The sequence below is a fragment of the Rattus rattus genome, chromosome X (assembly GCF_011064425.1).
Source record: "Rattus rattus isolate New Zealand chromosome X, Rrattus_CSIRO_v1, whole genome shotgun sequence".
Classification (NCBI taxonomy): domain Eukaryota; kingdom Metazoa; phylum Chordata; class Mammalia; order Rodentia; family Muridae; genus Rattus; species Rattus rattus.
Window position 1 is genome coordinate 94,451,591 of NC_046172.1, and position 17,105 is coordinate 94,468,695.

The 17,105-nt window shown below is 39.0% G+C and overlaps 1 protein-coding gene across 5 annotated transcripts in view; it reads right to left on the reverse strand.

Annotated features, from left to right (window-relative positions):
* The window catches only part of Acsl4 (acyl-CoA synthetase long chain family member 4), a 63,463-nt gene that overhangs the window by 23,296 nt on the left and 23,062 nt on the right, over positions 1-17,105 (reverse strand). For 3 of the 5 annotated variants that reach the window (XM_032890436.1, XM_032890437.1, XM_032890438.1), the window contains 5 exons: positions 14,974-15,017; positions 5,770-6,299; positions 5,365-5,542; positions 3,885-3,994; positions 499-637 (listed from right to left, as the gene is read on the reverse strand). In XM_032890436.1, coding sequence (XP_032746327.1) covers positions 499-637; positions 3,885-3,994; positions 5,365-5,542; positions 5,770-6,120 — 778 coding nt within the window. In that variant the 5' untranslated portion in view covers positions 6,121-6,299; positions 14,974-15,017. The remainder of the gene's footprint in view (positions 1-498; positions 638-3,884; positions 3,995-5,364; positions 5,543-5,769; positions 6,300-14,973; positions 15,018-17,105) is intronic. The other 2 variants (XM_032890439.1, XM_032890440.1) reach the window with 1 other exon arrangement.

The following is a 17,105-nucleotide window of genomic DNA, read 5'->3' on the forward strand; positions in this document are numbered from 1 at the left end:
ATCTGCACCAACAGCTACCTACCAACACCCCACCACCCAACAACAACAACATCTCTCAGGACCTTAGCATTTATATATCGTGTAAAGAGTCCCCAGAATTCCAATGTCACATACTCTCAGAAACGATTAGCAGCTGGCGAAACCTGAAACCTGCCAGAGCACAAGGCAAATCACAGTCAGCTGCCGTGCAAAATCCCCCACCTGGGTTTTAAAATGAAATCACATTCTTATAATATATATGTGTTTTAAAACCCAAAGCTGACACTACAATTCTGACCATTGTTGCTTAGGGGGAAAAAATCTGCCTTATCTCTAACCTACAGTTGGCTTGCTGTCTTCAAGAAATCCAGGCAGGACTGCCTTCTTTCGGAAAAAGAAATGTTCTGTCCTATGCAGTCTTGACTACTTTTAAATCAAACAGCTCCGGCATTATTTACTCATCATGTCGAAGAACAAATATGAATCCACAAAGAACTTCGTTTCAACTGCTTTACTTACAGTTTTCTGGCTTGGATCCCAGCTCCTCTACTGACTGCATGCTGTGAATCTCAAGCCCCTCGGGGTACTCCGCTCTATTGATAGTCTTGTTATCCACATAAATGATATGTTTAACACAATTGATATCTAATAATGCCGCCTGGTGAACAGAAATCAAAGTCAGCCATTCCATTTGTCACACTATAGAAACTGTTATTAACTGAAAGGACTGGAAAAATGTTCACTAAGTAAATTTCACGGTCAATGGTAATTATAGACAAATGCACAGTGCTCTAGTAATGTAAACATAAACATTAACTAAAACACCCATATCTTTCAGATGAAAACTACTAAAACCAAAACAATTAAAAATAATAACAATTGCAATAAGATGCTAAGGAGGCAGGCGATATAAAGACTTACATAACAAATAGTTTTAATTACATTTTTTAATCCCATTTCCTGTCCAGAAACCTGCTATCCCACACCCTCTGCTTCTATGAGGGTGCTCCCTCACCCACCCACCCACTCCCCATCGCAGCTCCCCAACCTGACAAATACTTTAAATGGAAGAGGGAAGGAGTGCAAGTTTGGTTTTCTTACTAGTGTACTTTCTATTTCTGTTTCTTATCCTTCTAATCATACGCCTGTCTCTTAATATCTTCATGTTAAGCTTCTCACTTAACATGTACTTTTGAAGCCTCTTGGTAACCATAAAGCAAAAACCAATGATAGGCGAACAAAAATAAAAAGCAAGGGATCAAAATCCCCTGTTAGAATAAACCACTTAATCGAACATGAGACAATAAGCGGGGTAGATAAGACCTCAACAAACAAGAAAGCAAGCAACAAAATTGGTCGCAGTGAGGCCCTACACTCCAATCGGTAACTGGAATGTACACAGATCAAAATGTTCATAGAGTTGCTGAATGGATTAAGACTGCCTAACTATATGGTGCATACAATCAACTTACTACATTTCTAAAGGCACACCTATACCAAGTATCGGGTAAAATCGACTTTAAATCAAAAGCAGTAAAAAAAAAATATCAAGAAGGCCAAGGGGTTGGGGATTTAGCTCAGTGGTAGAGCGCTTGCCTAGGAAGCGCAAGGCCCTGGGTTCGGTCCCCAGCTCCGAAAAAAAAAAAAAAAAAAAAAAAAGAAGGCCACGATAATGATGGTAAAATGACTGGGGTCAGCAAAATGACTCTGTGGGTAATGGTGCTTCCCTCCAAGCCTGGTGACCTGAGATCCATGACCCTCCAGATCCTACATGGAAGGGAAGAACCAACTCCCTCGAATTGTTCTCTGACTTCTATATTTACATGGTGGCATGTGGGCGTGTCTGTCCCACCCCAATAAACCAACAAACAAACTAAAGGGATAAGCTGTACAAAAAGAAAAATATCTAAATATATGTGCAACAAGTATCAGAGCACCCAGATACTTTATCAAACAAGCCTTCATAAATACAGTGACAGATTTCACTATAGTGACAGCTGAAAAAGCCACTTTGAACAATGGGCACATGGCCCATACATGAAGTCAGTCTGCAACAGCAACAACAAAAATCCAAAATTTAAATTGTACCCCAAAACAAGAGACTTAATAGGTAGCTACAAAACTCCAAACAGCTACCAGTTTTCTACTTAAATTATTTTAAATCAGTGTATGAATATTTTATGCTATTATGACATTTTTGAACAGAATGTGGTTTTGCACTTCTCCTCCCAATATCTCCCCCAGACACTACCAACCTGCTTCTCACTTCTTACCAATATATGGAACGTACTACACGACAGACAGACAAGTGACTAGGACATGAACAAGTTCCAATAAACTTAGTCATGCCAATAGCTATTCTGACCACAGTACAATGAAACTAGAAAATTACTGTAATAAATTACACAAACATATGAAAGTTAAACAACCCAACAATGGATAAAGGGCGAAACCAAAAAAGAAACTTGAAACAAATGAAAGTGGAGTCACAAGATATTAAACCATACAGGATACAACCAAAGTAGTATCAAAGGTGATGTTTATAGCACTCAAAGTGTACATTTTAAAAGGCAGACTTCAATAAACCATCACTGCATCAAAAAACCAAACTAAAAGCAGAAAGAAAACTAGAGCGGAAGAAAAGAAATAACAAAGATCACGGCTAAATGAAACAGACATCAATACAAAAGATGAAGGAGGCCCAGAACTGGTTCTTCAGAAGATAAACAGGGCCTGGGGAGATGGGCCAGCCTGAGAAAATGTTCCAGAGCATTGAAGTGGAACAGGTTTTCTCAATTGTTTTGTTTTGTTCTTGGATAAACTCCAAAAGCATAAAAAACAAAGCGAAGGCAGACAAGTGGCATTGTGGGAAACTAAAAAGTTTCTGAACAGTAAAGGTTACAATCATCAGAACAGGAAGGAAGGCCCTATGGGACAGGATAAAAATCCTGCAAAGCCTACATGTGACACGATCCATATCCAGAGACTCTGCAAGAAAGTCAAAAGATCCCGAATGAAAATGGGCAATAGATCTACATAAACATTTCTCAAAAGGAGACAGAAATAAATAAGCAACAGATAAATGAAAAAAACTCTCAGCATTGCTAATCATCAGGGAAGTGTAAGTCTAATTCCCAAGAACATGACTATCATCTAACTGGCAAAAGGCAGTAAGTCTATGGGGAACCCTTGCACCACAGTGTTTGAAAATTTCTATCAATGTAGTCATACAAAAACAGCACAGAAGAGCCCCCACAACTTCAAAACAGAATTACTATTTGACCATAACAATCTTAATATTGGAAATCCCAAAGAGATGAAGTCATATCAATGACATTTATAGTCAATACTATACTATTCACAATAGCCAAGGAATGGATACGGGCTACGAACTGATAGAGAAGATGTGCTACAAATAATACACTGAAATACTATTCGACCATAAAAAGGAGAGCCTACCATTTGCAGCAGTTTGGCTGCAACTAACAGTCATTTCTGTAAGTGAAATAAGCCAGGCACGGAAAGTAGCACACACTCTCATTCATGTGAAATGTAAGAAAACCTCATCAAACTGAAGTTAAGGGTAGAACTGTAGCTACCAGAGACTACGTAAAGCAGGAGGAATGGGAAGACGGAAGCTGACTGATGGATTCTAAGCTACAGCTGCATATGGCAGATATGGAGTTACTACACGGGAGGAGGGCTATATCGATAATAGACCATATACTTATTTCTTGGATAAAATTGAGTATACTCAATGTTTTCGTAATGAAATAAAACTTTGTGGAAACACGTTTTAAGCTGATTTGAACAATAAACAGACATTGAAATATCACATGGTACCACATATATTTTTACAAATTGGTTGAAAATTAAACATTACACTTAAAAAGTTTCGCATTTACCTTCAGTTTGCTTTCCAGAAGTTCAACACTAGTAATCAGATAGGAAGCCTCAGACTCATTTAATCCATGAACGACAGCTTCTTTGCCAAGGGTAGCATATAAAGTCACAACTACAAGAAGGAAACATGAAAACCGTATACTTAATTAAACCTTTTGAGGATATGTGATTTAAGGCAGGCTTTCCAGACACAAAATCACTTTATGATATGAGTTGATTTCAAAGTTGTCTGGGTACCTCAAACTTGGCCTTACAAATTCCCAGGAATCCAACTGGAAAAGGTTGTGTCAGGGTGCAGCCCAGCAACAACTTGCCTGTGACACATACTTTCATTGGTCATTGTCCCAAAGACTAGGTAGGCCAGATTTTTTAATAAATTTCAGGATCTCAAGTCAGATCAACCTCAAATAATGTCCTTAACACTTCTAAGATGGTTTTTTCAGTGGGTCAATTTCTAATTCTAATTTCTAAGTGGTCTTCCTGCCTTACCTAGCAAGGCTAGTAGATATGTTCTAGAGGACCCAACGGACAACAGCATACACTAACATACACTAACAGTAAAATCAGTTGGAACTGAGTGACCTCTGCTAAACCAGCCTTCCTCTGGTAAATAGAAATAGCCTGCACATCAGAAACTAGCAGTTTTCTTATTGCTTGGTGAAGGCGGGTGACAAGGACCTATGGGAACATTTTTTGTAGCAACTATCTTTGTTTGAAATAAAAATTGCTCCCCATGCTTGCTTCACCTGCACAACTCTTATGTCCTGAAACAGCCAAATACTTAGGGTACAACAAGGCATCCTTCTGTGCTCAATTTTCACAAATTAGTTCTCTGGGTTGTAGAGGCTCGGTGGCTACAGACTTGGTGCTCTTGCAGAGAATAAGGGTTCGGTCCCAGCATCCACGTGGCTGCTAACATCCACCAGTAATTCTAGTCGCAGGCTTCTGCTCACCAAGCACTCATGCATTGCATTTACATAAATGCAGGCATATACTCAGACGCCAAAATTAATTTTTTTTAAATCTGAAAAAAATGATTTCTGTACAGTGACAAAAACATAAGCTTGCCAACTGCAAACATACAGACCCACCTTTACTCCTGACTCTCTGGTGCCAATTGGAGCTGGCGCGTGCTTATTTCATACGGAAAACGAAGTCAAACGAGATAAGAGTTCACAGTGTAAGCAATCCCTTTTCTTGTACAATCTCCAGAAACTAAACCTTCCTCTTCTAAATTTTTACGGTATAATTCATTTCTAATTAAAAAATAAAACTATGAATTATACCTACTAAGGTCTCAGCTCCTAAACCAACTCTAAGGTGTTGCCATCTTTACTTAATTGGAGCTAATAGTGTGTGTGTGTGTGTGTGTGTGTGTGTGTGTGTGTGTGTGTGTGTGTGTGTGTGTGTGTATGTGTGTGCTAACACTCTGCATATCAGCAAAACACTCCCTCTGCCCTGCAAAAAGCCCAAGGTACTTACGCGGAAAGTTGTACTTAAAGCAGGTCTGCGCTGCAATCATCCACTCCGCCCTGGTCTCACAGAAAATGGCAATGGTGTTCTTTGGTTTCAGTCCCAGTGCAGTGAGGCCACTTCCAAAGTTATTCACTCGGCAGTTCACTTCAAGATAGTTTATCCATTTATAATTCCCAAGAATTAACTGTTAAGAGGGAGAAGTTTTCCACTATCAGAATATTTATTCAAATAAGCAATTAAAATACTATTCAAAACATAGAACTCTCAAAAATCGCAGGATGTGCAGCTATGAGACCTCTGAGATTCTGTTACCAAGCACCAGGATATAGTGCCAGCATTCTTAAAATGCATTTGATTTAAGTAAACGGCACCTCTGTCATTAAAACAATAAAAAGGACACAAAGGCCTTACCTTCTTAAAAACCTTTCCATTTGGCTGCATTTCATTTTCTTCGCTCAGGATCTCCCGGGTCCCCAGGCTGTCCTTCTTCCCAAACTTGGCTACAGCATGGTCAAATAATTTATCCAGAGTATCTGCTCCAGGGATGTCTATGACAGCTAGTGAGTCGAAGTGCGTGACAGAGCGATATGGACTTCCGGGTTTGTCTGAAGTGGGCTTAGCTTTTATTCTCTTTGCCATAGCGTTTTTCTTCTTGGCATTGGTAAGAAAATACCATGGAATAAATATAAGGGCACTGTATATTGTTATTAACAAGTGGACAGGCAGCAATACAATGGTGAGCACATTTAGCTTAAGTTTCATAGTGGCAAGGCTTCTACTATGGTGCTTATATGCTGTTATTCTTTGGCTTCTTAAAGCCTTAGGTTTCTGGAGAAGGCAGTAATGGAAGCAGCAGAAGAGTAGCAGTATAGCCAAGGTAATTTAATTTTAGTGATACAGATAAAAGTTAGTAATCTTTGGAAGCCGACAATAAAGTACACCTGTAGATAAAGACAATGAACCAGGCAGAAAATAGGAAAAAAAACAAAAACAAAAGAATATTAGCAAGTTGATAGCACAATTAATTAAAATACTCAGACCTTTTTATTAGTTTATATAATTGATTCAATATGGAAAGATGAAGTAACTGGCATGAAATGCTAAGATGTTCAAGTTTGGTCATTATTGATAATAGCAACAATTTTTAGTGCAAAGACTTTGAATTTCATTTGTTCTGGGTTGAGTTGTAACAGGCCTGTAATAGCAATTTCATGCTCTCATCAATGCATGAGGATGCAAAAATACCTAAGTATTATCGTTGTTACGATAACTTTCTAAAGTACTGATCACCATCTTCTCTAAATGGAAACAGTACAATTATAGGTATTTCTTAGTGACTACACGTGCTCAAAAATGTGTCAGCTGCCTGGAAGGACTATCACTCTGAAATAGCGTTAAGTCCTAGCCCTGGCCTATTATATTATAGATATATCTATATAGAAATAGATCCCATAAATGATTAAAAGCATACAATCAATTCATGGCCAAAACCTGCCAGAGGTCACTTTCTATTTCTTTGTATTTGCTGGCCTAAGTTCCACAATGTGTAATTGGAGACTGGGGTGGTACTGTTCTTTAGGGATACTGTATACATGTGAAGACATGCTTTGTCTTCAACAATTTTCCCGAGGAAAGGGACATACTCAAGGACTATTTAAAAATCTCTCTTTTCAGGCTGGAGAGATGGCTCAGCAGTTAAGAGCACTGACTGCTCTTCCAGAGGTCCTGGGTTCAATTCCCAGCAACCACATGGTGGCTCACAGCCATCTGTAATGAGATCTGGTGCCCTCCTCTGGAGTGTCTGAAGACAGTGACAGTGTGTTCATATACACTGAATAAATAAATCTTTTTTAAAAAAAAATCTCTCTTTTCAATTCGTACTTTTAAAATACGTCCATTATGTTTTTAGAGTTTCCACTGCTGTGGAGAAACACCATAACCACAGAAACTCTTATAAAGGAAAGAAATTAATTAGGGTTGCCTTACAGTTCAGGGATTTAATCCATTGTTATCATGGCAGGGGAAGTATTGCAACAGGACACAGGCAGACATGGTGCTGGAGAGGTCCCCGAAAGTTCTAAGGGAATGTCACACTGGGCCTGGCTTGAGCATCTGAAACCTAAAAGCCTTCCCCGGTGCCACATTTCCCCCAAACAGCCTACTCCAACAAGACCCCACCTCCTAAAATGCTACTCTCTCTGAGCCTATGGGGCCATTTTCTTTCAAACCTCCACACATTAAGAATGTATTTTTAAAAATTATGAATGTGGATAGCTTGCCTGTGACTGGCTTATAAAGGAGTAACCAAGCACCTTTTGTTATAAGAAAGAAATGTTGAAAGGCGGCTGGCGACATATACCTAATAGTCCCAGCACTAGAGGCATGTAGATCTCCAAGATTAAAGCTAACCTGGTGTATGGTCTATATAGTGAGTTCTGGGTTAGCCAGGATGTATGTGTGTGTGTGTGTGTGTGTGTGTGTGTGTGTGTGTGTGTGTGTGTGTGTGTGTGTGAGTGAGAGAGAGAGAGAGAGAGAGAGAGAGAGAGAGAGAGAGAGAGAGGTGGAGATGTGTCCAAATAAAGGAGAGAGAGAGAGAGAGAGAGAGAGAGAGAGAGAGAGAGAGAGAGAGAGAGAGAGAGAGGGGGAGATGTGTCCAAATAGAGTAAAGGGTAGATATCTTTAGTAATATAGGAAAGTAGATAAAAGAAAGATTATTATAGACTTAGGCAATTAAATTTCTGGTGGAAAAGTGATCTCGGATGTTTGAAGGCTGTGATTTGCAAAAGACCCTTGACAACTTATTTGAAGAAGTGACTAGACAGACTTGTCCGAAGGCCAAGAAGGGAATTTCTCTGTTTAGTGTAAGTCAGAATTTAAACTTGGAAAAGTCCCAAATCAATCATGTAGATGTAAGATTTGTGGGTAAAGGATGATGTCATCCATTTGGGTTCTTGAGATGGTTTGGGGATTATCTTGAAATCATCTGTGAGTAGAGTTCATAAGTTTCACTGGGTTTTCAAAGGATTAATTCCTTAAAGGAAACTAAGGCCTGCTGATTTAGTCTGATCACAAGACTGTTCAAGGTTACATAGTGAGGTAGTGGCAGAGGTACAGACTGAAACCCAGGGACTTAAGTTTCTTACTCATTTCACCGCACTAAGTGATAGTGCTTTCTGAGTATAGGTCTGAGCCGGGTGGCAGTCGCAAGATACAGATCTATACTTACATATGCTAAATACAGATATAAGTCTTGGTAGAAGAAAATACCTTCGACATAATCTCTAGTGCTTGATTCAGAGATACAGATAAATACTCTGCAACTGTACTAAAGTGAACTATCCTCTATAAAGCTCACATCGCAGGCAATGAGCTGGGGGAGTCAGGAGATCTCAGGTCTAACCTCAGTGTGGACTTGAAAAACTCTGTATTGGCAGCTTCGCCTGTAAAACGTAAATACCATCTGAATTGCTTACTTTAGAGTTTTCAGAGAGCAACCTTTTGTCTTCCTTACTAAAATCCATGGGTAATCAGAATCAGCCTCTGCTCTAGTCTCCTGTTGCTTTACTGACCCAGCTCAATCACATGCTGGGTCAACCCAAGTCTCTACCTAATCTGCCCCTGTGCCCACGCACACCATACTGAACTAGTGTGCCCACTATGTTACTCTTCTAAGTTTCCTGCCTCATCCTCAGACCCCATCACTCCGCTAGGTGGTTACTGAGTGCTGTCCTTACTTATTACTTTGTAGATAAATCAAGAAGGATGCAGAATCGGCTCCATAGGACCCCACAACTATCTATGGCCACATGCTCATGTGTCCTCTGTGACTGGATGAACTATTAATGTTCCTCCCTCTTTACCAGGGACATCACGGCTTTGTAGGCTGTGTGCTTTTCTGACCATTCTTGAAGCTATGCTGCTCTACTGAATCATTCCCATCCACATTTCTCTAACAGTCTAGCATTCATTTCATCCTAAAAATCATTCCTTTATTCTGGAATTGAAGGCACACACCTTTAATTCCAATACCTGGGAGGCAGAGGCAGATGGATCTCTGAGTTAAGGCCAGTCTGGTCTATAAACAAAAGTTCCAGGACAGCCAGTGCTACCCTGCCCCCAAAAAAAAAAAAAAAAAAAAAAAAACCCAAAAAGCCAAAAAGCCAAAAACCAACCAACCAAAAAGCATTCCTTCTCTTGTACCTAACTCTGGGCTTATCCCATTTCTTCTTCTCGTGAGAAATCCTTAAAAAGAGCTCTCTGTATAGTCTGTCACCCAGTTCCCACCACTTGTTTGCTCAGGTCCTCACTACACTCAATGGCTTTGTCCCCTACTACACATCTAAAGTGCTCTGATCAGTGCCCCCCACTGAAGCCCACACCATTGGACCAGAAAAGCTCGGTGGCCATGCTCCTTTAATACAGCAGTTTTCTCTCTTCACTCCTAAGACACCAGACTAAAACTGTCTTCCTATTCTCTGGCACTGTCAGTCTTCCTTCTTTTGTCCTCATTTCCCAGATCCCTCAGTACTACAGTTTCCAATCCTCTAGTTGCTTCCCTAGTTCCTTCCACTTGCACCTGTGCTGATCTCATGGTGTCTCACAGATTGAAATATCTCATACGGTGCTGACTCCCCAATATCTACCTGAAACTTCAAATTTGTATAATCAATGGCTTCCTCAATGGTTATATATAGAAGCCAATTAAAATAGCTCAAGGTTAGCATGTTGAGAGCATAGTCACTGATCCTTCTGCAACTCTATTTTACCTAGTCTTGCCTCTTTGGGTATATGCCCTGCTCCTTGGATTTCTGAGCGTACATCCTACTATGCCCTCCTCTGGCACACTGCAGTACTCCCACAACTTCATAACTGTCTCTGGGACATATGAAACAGTGACTCAGGGTTCTCGCAATTAATCTTTCTGCCTCAATTATTCTCCCTATATGTTACTTCTTTGCCTATTTTCCATCTTTAAACAAGCAACAACATTCTAGCCAGACCTTCTCAGCCAGCTATTTTAAAACTACTCTTCCAATACCCCCTTTTCTCTTTATCACCTTTCACTAATATAGTATTGGGTTGTATTTTTTTCATGTTTATTGTCTGTGTCTCCATTAGAATAAAAGATTTGTGAGGGGGCTTGGTGCTGAAAACTCACCAACCAGAACAGCACCTCAGCTGTTTAATAAATGTATTGAAGAACGTATACGGAACTGGTCTGAATTAGAAACTGAAAGTATGCATAAACAAAATAACCTGAATATATTTAACTTTTTAGAAAAATGGGTCAAAGTTCTAGGAAACACAGTGTTCTTAAAAGCCTTGGTAATTTAAAATGACTCTTAGAAAAGTACGCTGTCCTTTCCCATATGAAAAGCATACTGCACCTCTATATTATTAGGGTGCAAACTGAGTTGCATTTCCTTGAAGTCAGGTGATGAATGGACTTCTGCTTCGGGATAGCAAATTCACTTATGGGACAATTAATTGTGCTTTTGAAGTTTTACTGTTTGAGGTGAAAAGCTGTTTCATAAATAGCTATTGAGAAGCTCTTTAAGGTTGTATCTTTACAGACAAAGAAACTCAGAGACTTTAAGTACAGAGTTTGCCAAGCCCACCTGAGCAGTCCTGAGCAGTGATTAAACTCTAGGTTTATAAAATCCAAGTCTGTATGCTGTATCTCTATCATCTGTTCATACTGCTAAGAGTGACAAATCTTGTATAGGAAGAAATACTGGACAGCCATTTTGAGCACTGATTTGTCCTTTCATCCAAAGGCATTGTATGAAGCAAAAACCAAACCAAGACAACAACAGCAACAAAAAAAAACAAAAACAAAAAAAAAAAAACAGCCCTTTAGATATCTAGCAAATCCCAGAAGATTTAGGGAAGAATCAAATACACTTTTATTTACTTTTGTTCCATGTCAAATTTAGTTATTTCATTCCAGTTACTTCAAAAACCCCGAAACAGGTTAAACGCAAAAAGCATTAGCCATACATTCAGCTCCAGGGCCCAAAGTAAACACTCCATACTAATTAAAATCTGAACTTAAAAGAAGAAATTTCTCCACCAGAAGCATGTCACACAATACCAACTTACAATGATTAATGCCAAGATACTTTTTAAAAAAAAAAGTTTTAGAAAATGAACCAGACCAAGCAGGGATCAATGAATGCATCTGCCACCAGAGAAAGAAACTAACGGTGTAGACCGTTTACACTAAAGCAGTGGTTTTCAACCCGTGGGTCGCAAGCAACCTTTTCACAACGGTTGCCTAATGGTCATTGGAGAACACAGATGTTAATATTTTGATTCATAACAGTAGCAAAAATCACAGTTATAAAGTAGGAATAAAAGCAATTTAATGGCTGAGGTCACCATGGCATGAGGAACTGTATAAAGCGTTGCAGCATTCAGAAGGTTGAAAACCATTGCGCTGAGGTTGTATAAAATGGTTAAATAAGTCAACTTGAAAAATCAACAGTCAACTGTACAAATATTACTTTGCTCACATGTTCAAGTGACATATTTATAAGTAAGTCAAACATCAACTAGAGAAAATTTGCCCACAGTTACATCTACTCAACACTAAATCGTGTTAAACAGACTCAACATTCGACACAGATTAAACAGATAAGAGCACCTGCTGTACTTTAAAAGATCATATTTCTAAATACGATGTTGCATCACCAAGATTTTTATAAAAGGGTGGAGTGCTTTATAGAAAATTTCATACACTATTACCCTGTAACTTTGAGACATGCGAATGTTCACACACTACCTTACAGAATGAATACCTACCGACATTGGGCAAATAACATCAGATTTATGGCGATACATTACAATCTAACTTGCTTCAGAGCTTTAGATTAAACCTTAGAAAATGTTAATACTTTAAGACAATAAATGAATTGAGATTAGCTAGCAAGATCTCTTGCAATCGGATCATCTGCAGCCCCAAATCATTCTATGAAAAAATATCTATCATCTATCTACATCTATTTCAGACTCTCAGGTCAGTCTCGCCAAACTCAAATTGCTATGCTGCGATGACCATTATTAAAAAACAAAAATAATTTTTATCAAATTTGAAACTCTTGAAAAACAGAAGAAAACACAACAAATTAAAACCTTGGAGAATGGGTGTGTGCACAAGCATACAATGCCCTTCACCAACATATACAGATAATTAGTTATTGTTTTGCTTTAAAGTACTTTATGATCACAACTGATCTTTGAGCACATCCCTCACAAGATTAACCAAACCTATTTCCTTTATCACCTGGAGAAGCGTTAACTCCTGAAGTCGCCATCCTGCCAGTCTCTTCCCAGCTTTTCCCAGGAAAGAAAGCAACCCAGCAGCCATGGTGAAGATGCTTGCTCATGATCTAGTGTGAGCTCCCTCCCTCCCATAATGCCTTAAAAAGATCCCCAGCAGGCATCAGATGTTTCATCTAGGTCATAGGTTGATATTATCGGGATCCTATCTGTATGTTGAAACGTGGAGATTTAGGAGACAATGTTACTGCCTACACACTTCACAGCTATACTGTGTGGGACTAGATGTCTGGTACTCATTTTAAGTGATGAGACAGAATTGATTTTTAAATATGTCTATTTCTTCAGTTGGTAATTGACTGTGGACAATTTAAGACATAGTTAAGGAGGAGAACGTGGAGGAGAAATGTACTAGAAGGTGGCACCGACTTAGCAAAGCGTGCTATTACAATCCAAGTTGATTAACCAGAAAAACATGGCCAGTCAATGGGAGTAAAGGAGAAAAGGGTACAAGAGATAACCTCTGGATGCCACTTTAACTATTCATTACAAGTGCTTTGGACATTAAAAAAATGAGTTCTTGACTGAAAAAAAAAATCACACAAAGTCACATACAAAAAGAAAAATAGCCATGGGAAAAGAAACTACTAGCATGTCCACATTAAGGTCAGGACTCCAGACAACTCGGTTCTTTCTTCTTACATTCATGTTGCTTACCTGGCCCATGTCTCACCAAGGTGAGTGAGGCAAAGGCAATAAGGAAATTATTTTTATTTTGAAACCTATTTTGAGATAGCTGGAGCAAAGTTATGATGAATGATGGACAGCCTCCAAAGTGCTACAGGGCAGGGTCTGAAAACGTCTGAGCATTAACTGGTCAGGAGGTCTGCCAACTTGCTGATAACTCCTACTCCTCACCCTGAGAGCCTTTCTCCCGCAGCCTAGATCAATCACTGTGTGTCGGTTGCTATAAATGTGCACCTGTGTGCTTAGATAGGGGTACAACAAGAAAAAAGAAGGTAGTCCTCTCTGAGAGATAACTATAGAGGCTTGATATACTGACCACCCCCTACCCCAACCAATGGCAGCCATCTTCTTTCCCAAGGGAAATGCTAAGCTTACTGATACGCTAACCTACTTTGTCAAACAAGCAGCAGCACAGAACCTTAGGATACAGCTAGCTAGTTCTAGCCTCCTCCTCTGTGGCCATGTTTAAGATCCTTCTAAAGCAAACTAACGAGTGGCCATTGATTTAAACATGTAAGAACCCTCAATCTGCTGAATTTCTTCGGGCTTGGAAATCAGTCATTAGCAGAGAAGAACTACTTCATCTTCTGTTTCAAGTTCGTAGCTTATGAACAATGAAACTGATTCTCAAAAGACCAGAAATACTAGACAGGCAACGTCAGAGCTGCTGAGCTGTCAGAAACAAATGAGCCAGTCATTTCTCATCTATAAAATTAGAAAGTTGGGTTGAGATTTCAACACAAAGTCTAGTTTTGCTTCTAAAGAGAAGGGCAATGAATGACAGAGTTTTTTTTGTTGTCAGGTGTGGGTGTTAAAAATACCCCCTACCACTTACTTTCACCGTCATTTTATAAAAGTAAATGCTTACCCCTTCGAACTGAGACCTGTATAGCCTTTACACTGCAGATGGCCAGTATTAAAAAGAGAATTCACACCTACTGTTCCTTTTGGCCCTGCTTCCGAGCAGACTAGTAAAAACTTCTCCATTGGGTAACACTAGCCTAAAAATCTATTATTTGGGAACCACTGAACCAGGTTATTCTCAAGTTCTAAATCTCAAACAGTATGACTTCCAGTGCTCTGCTCTGTTGCATCTGACTCTCCACATCATGGTCCAGAAATAAACACCTTAAAGACAACGCTGAGATGTAAGCGTATGTACACCAGAGAGATATTTACATCCATTTGACAAATAACCACTAAGATACAAGAAGCGTCAATCTCTGAGATGCGCAGAAATGGCTACAATCCATCGGCAGTTGTGCGCTTTCTATTCAGCCCATTTTACAGACAAGAAAACCATGCAGGCTGCCAAAACTAGCTTGGCCACATTAGTACTCAAAATTGAAACTCTGATGTACAACTCCACTTTGGAATAAGACTCAAAGAAAGGATTTAATTACTGTTCCCCTTGAGTGACATATGGGTGAAACTCTAGAAATTACATAAAGTAAGTATATTTTCTCATTTTTCTTTCCCCAATATTGCCTTTTTTAACATTATAGATATTGGTAAGTTCTTCCCTTAATAGCCTCAAAATGTGGATACAATTATAAGTCCTGAAGAATGAGTATGTGTCATACTTACAGATTTCTTCTTTCGCTTTTAAGAACAGGTCAATCTCCTGGGATCTGCAGTGAGAGACAACATTTATTGGTACAGTAACATGGGACATCCATCTTTGCCAAACAAAACCAGGTGATAGCCCACACTTTCTTTTCCCCTTAGCTCAGGATACGCCAGTTACCAAGGATAAACTACTAACTACTAAGATGAGTGCCTGATTCAAAGGAGTAATTACAGGAGTTCAAGCAAGGGGCATTCTGAAGTAAACCTTACTCAGAATTTTTCATGAATACACAAGTGTTTTTAATAAGGAAGTTGAAATGGCTTAGCCTAGCAAAATTTTCACACACTGAAAACATAGAATATGGTTTGTTTCTACTGAATAATAGCTTGGCAGTATGGAAACTTCGTGCCAAACGTGTACGATTACACAAGAAAAAAAACTGAGAAATTTTAATCCACCAAATACAAGGGAGAAAAACCACATCCATAAAGCTAACAAGAGAGGTTAACAAATGATTTTTTTTCCAAACATGATCTCAAAGTGTTACTAACACACAGCAGTGCTATTAAACTTCAGATAACCTCATAGTTGGAAACAGACTTAACAAACAAACCATTACAGTGTTTGGTTTGGACCCTCTCTGTAAGTAAATCAGTCTGTTAACCAATAATTTAAAAACATTCTTTGAAAAGTCAAGTAAATACTAAACATGTGATAGCATCTACTGGACATGGTCCAGGTATGAGCTGGTCTCCTGGATTTCATATCTCACGCATCAATGTTAGGTTGAAAATAAGATGTTTCAGAGACAAGTGGGAAAATATTACAGAAAGCAGCACATTGTGTTCAAACCTAAAGATAAACTCATGCCAGGCCAATCCAAAACACGTTCCTTAGCAATAGTGGTGTTTTATACATATTACTAAGGAAATAGATAATCCTATGTTGATAAAAGCTTGTGAATTAAAAATAAATCTCCCATCATGAAATACGTGCATGATTGAGTTTTACATATTCACAACATTTATGCCACAATATTAACTCTAGCTGTTTTAATATTTGTATGATTTTCGTATTTTCATGGATAGAAGGCCCAGGGGTGGCTGAAAGTTCTTACTGCTCTTGCAGAGTGCAGTTCCCAGCACCAAAACTGGGTGGCTTACAACTACCTGTAACTATAGTTGTGGGGGTCTGTCTCACAATGTCCTCTTCTGGACTCCATGTACACTGCCTGAACCCACAAATCTGTGAATGCCAGAACCAAGGGGGCGGGGAAGGGGAGTTGAAATTGGCTATTGCGGGCTCAGCAGTTGAGAGCACTGACTGCTCTTCCAGAGGTTCTGAGTTCAATTCCCAGCAAGCACATGGTGGCTCATGGGATCTAATGCCCTCTTCTGGTGTGTCTGAAGAGAGTGACAGTGTACTCATATACATACAATAAGTCTAAAAAAAATTGGATATTGCATGGTCTCAAATATGTATTGATAAAATATATTAATATTTATTACAAATAGTAAAACAAAAGCCAGGTATGGTGGCATACACCTTAAAGAAGAGGTGCCAGGTAGATCTCTGTGAGTACAAGACAAGCCTATTCTATATGGCAAGGTCCAAGTCAGCCAGGGTTACGTGGTGAGACCCTGTTTCCAACAAACAAACAATTTAGAGATGTAATATTTTGCTACTTTAAAAGCAAAAGTATCTATCATTAACTACCTGAAAAATTCTGGTTCTTGGAAGTGCTCTTGTTTGAGGGATTTTTAATTCATGCCCGACACAGAATTGTGTCCCCAAAGCGTCACTAGGCTAAATGCCTACTCCTCTTTGAACTCCTAAAGTTCTCAAATAGTTCTTAAGTTGAATGATATTATCTGGTGTTATCTTAAGAGCAAGGACCAGGTTGAATTATGTCTGTACCTGACAGTCTCGTAAAAAGCCATCAAATATTTCATAAGATGGATAACAGAAACTACCTCCTGGCAGGAGCCATTATTTTTTCCCTACAGCTCACATCATTCTTCATTTGTTTGAAACTATTTTTTAGGTGCTTTTCCCATTCTTTTCAATGGACATTTTGAAAACACACTTAAGACAAAAGCTGTTTGCTATAGTTTAGGAAGATGAAAATTCATTTTAGCTAAGCAATCTT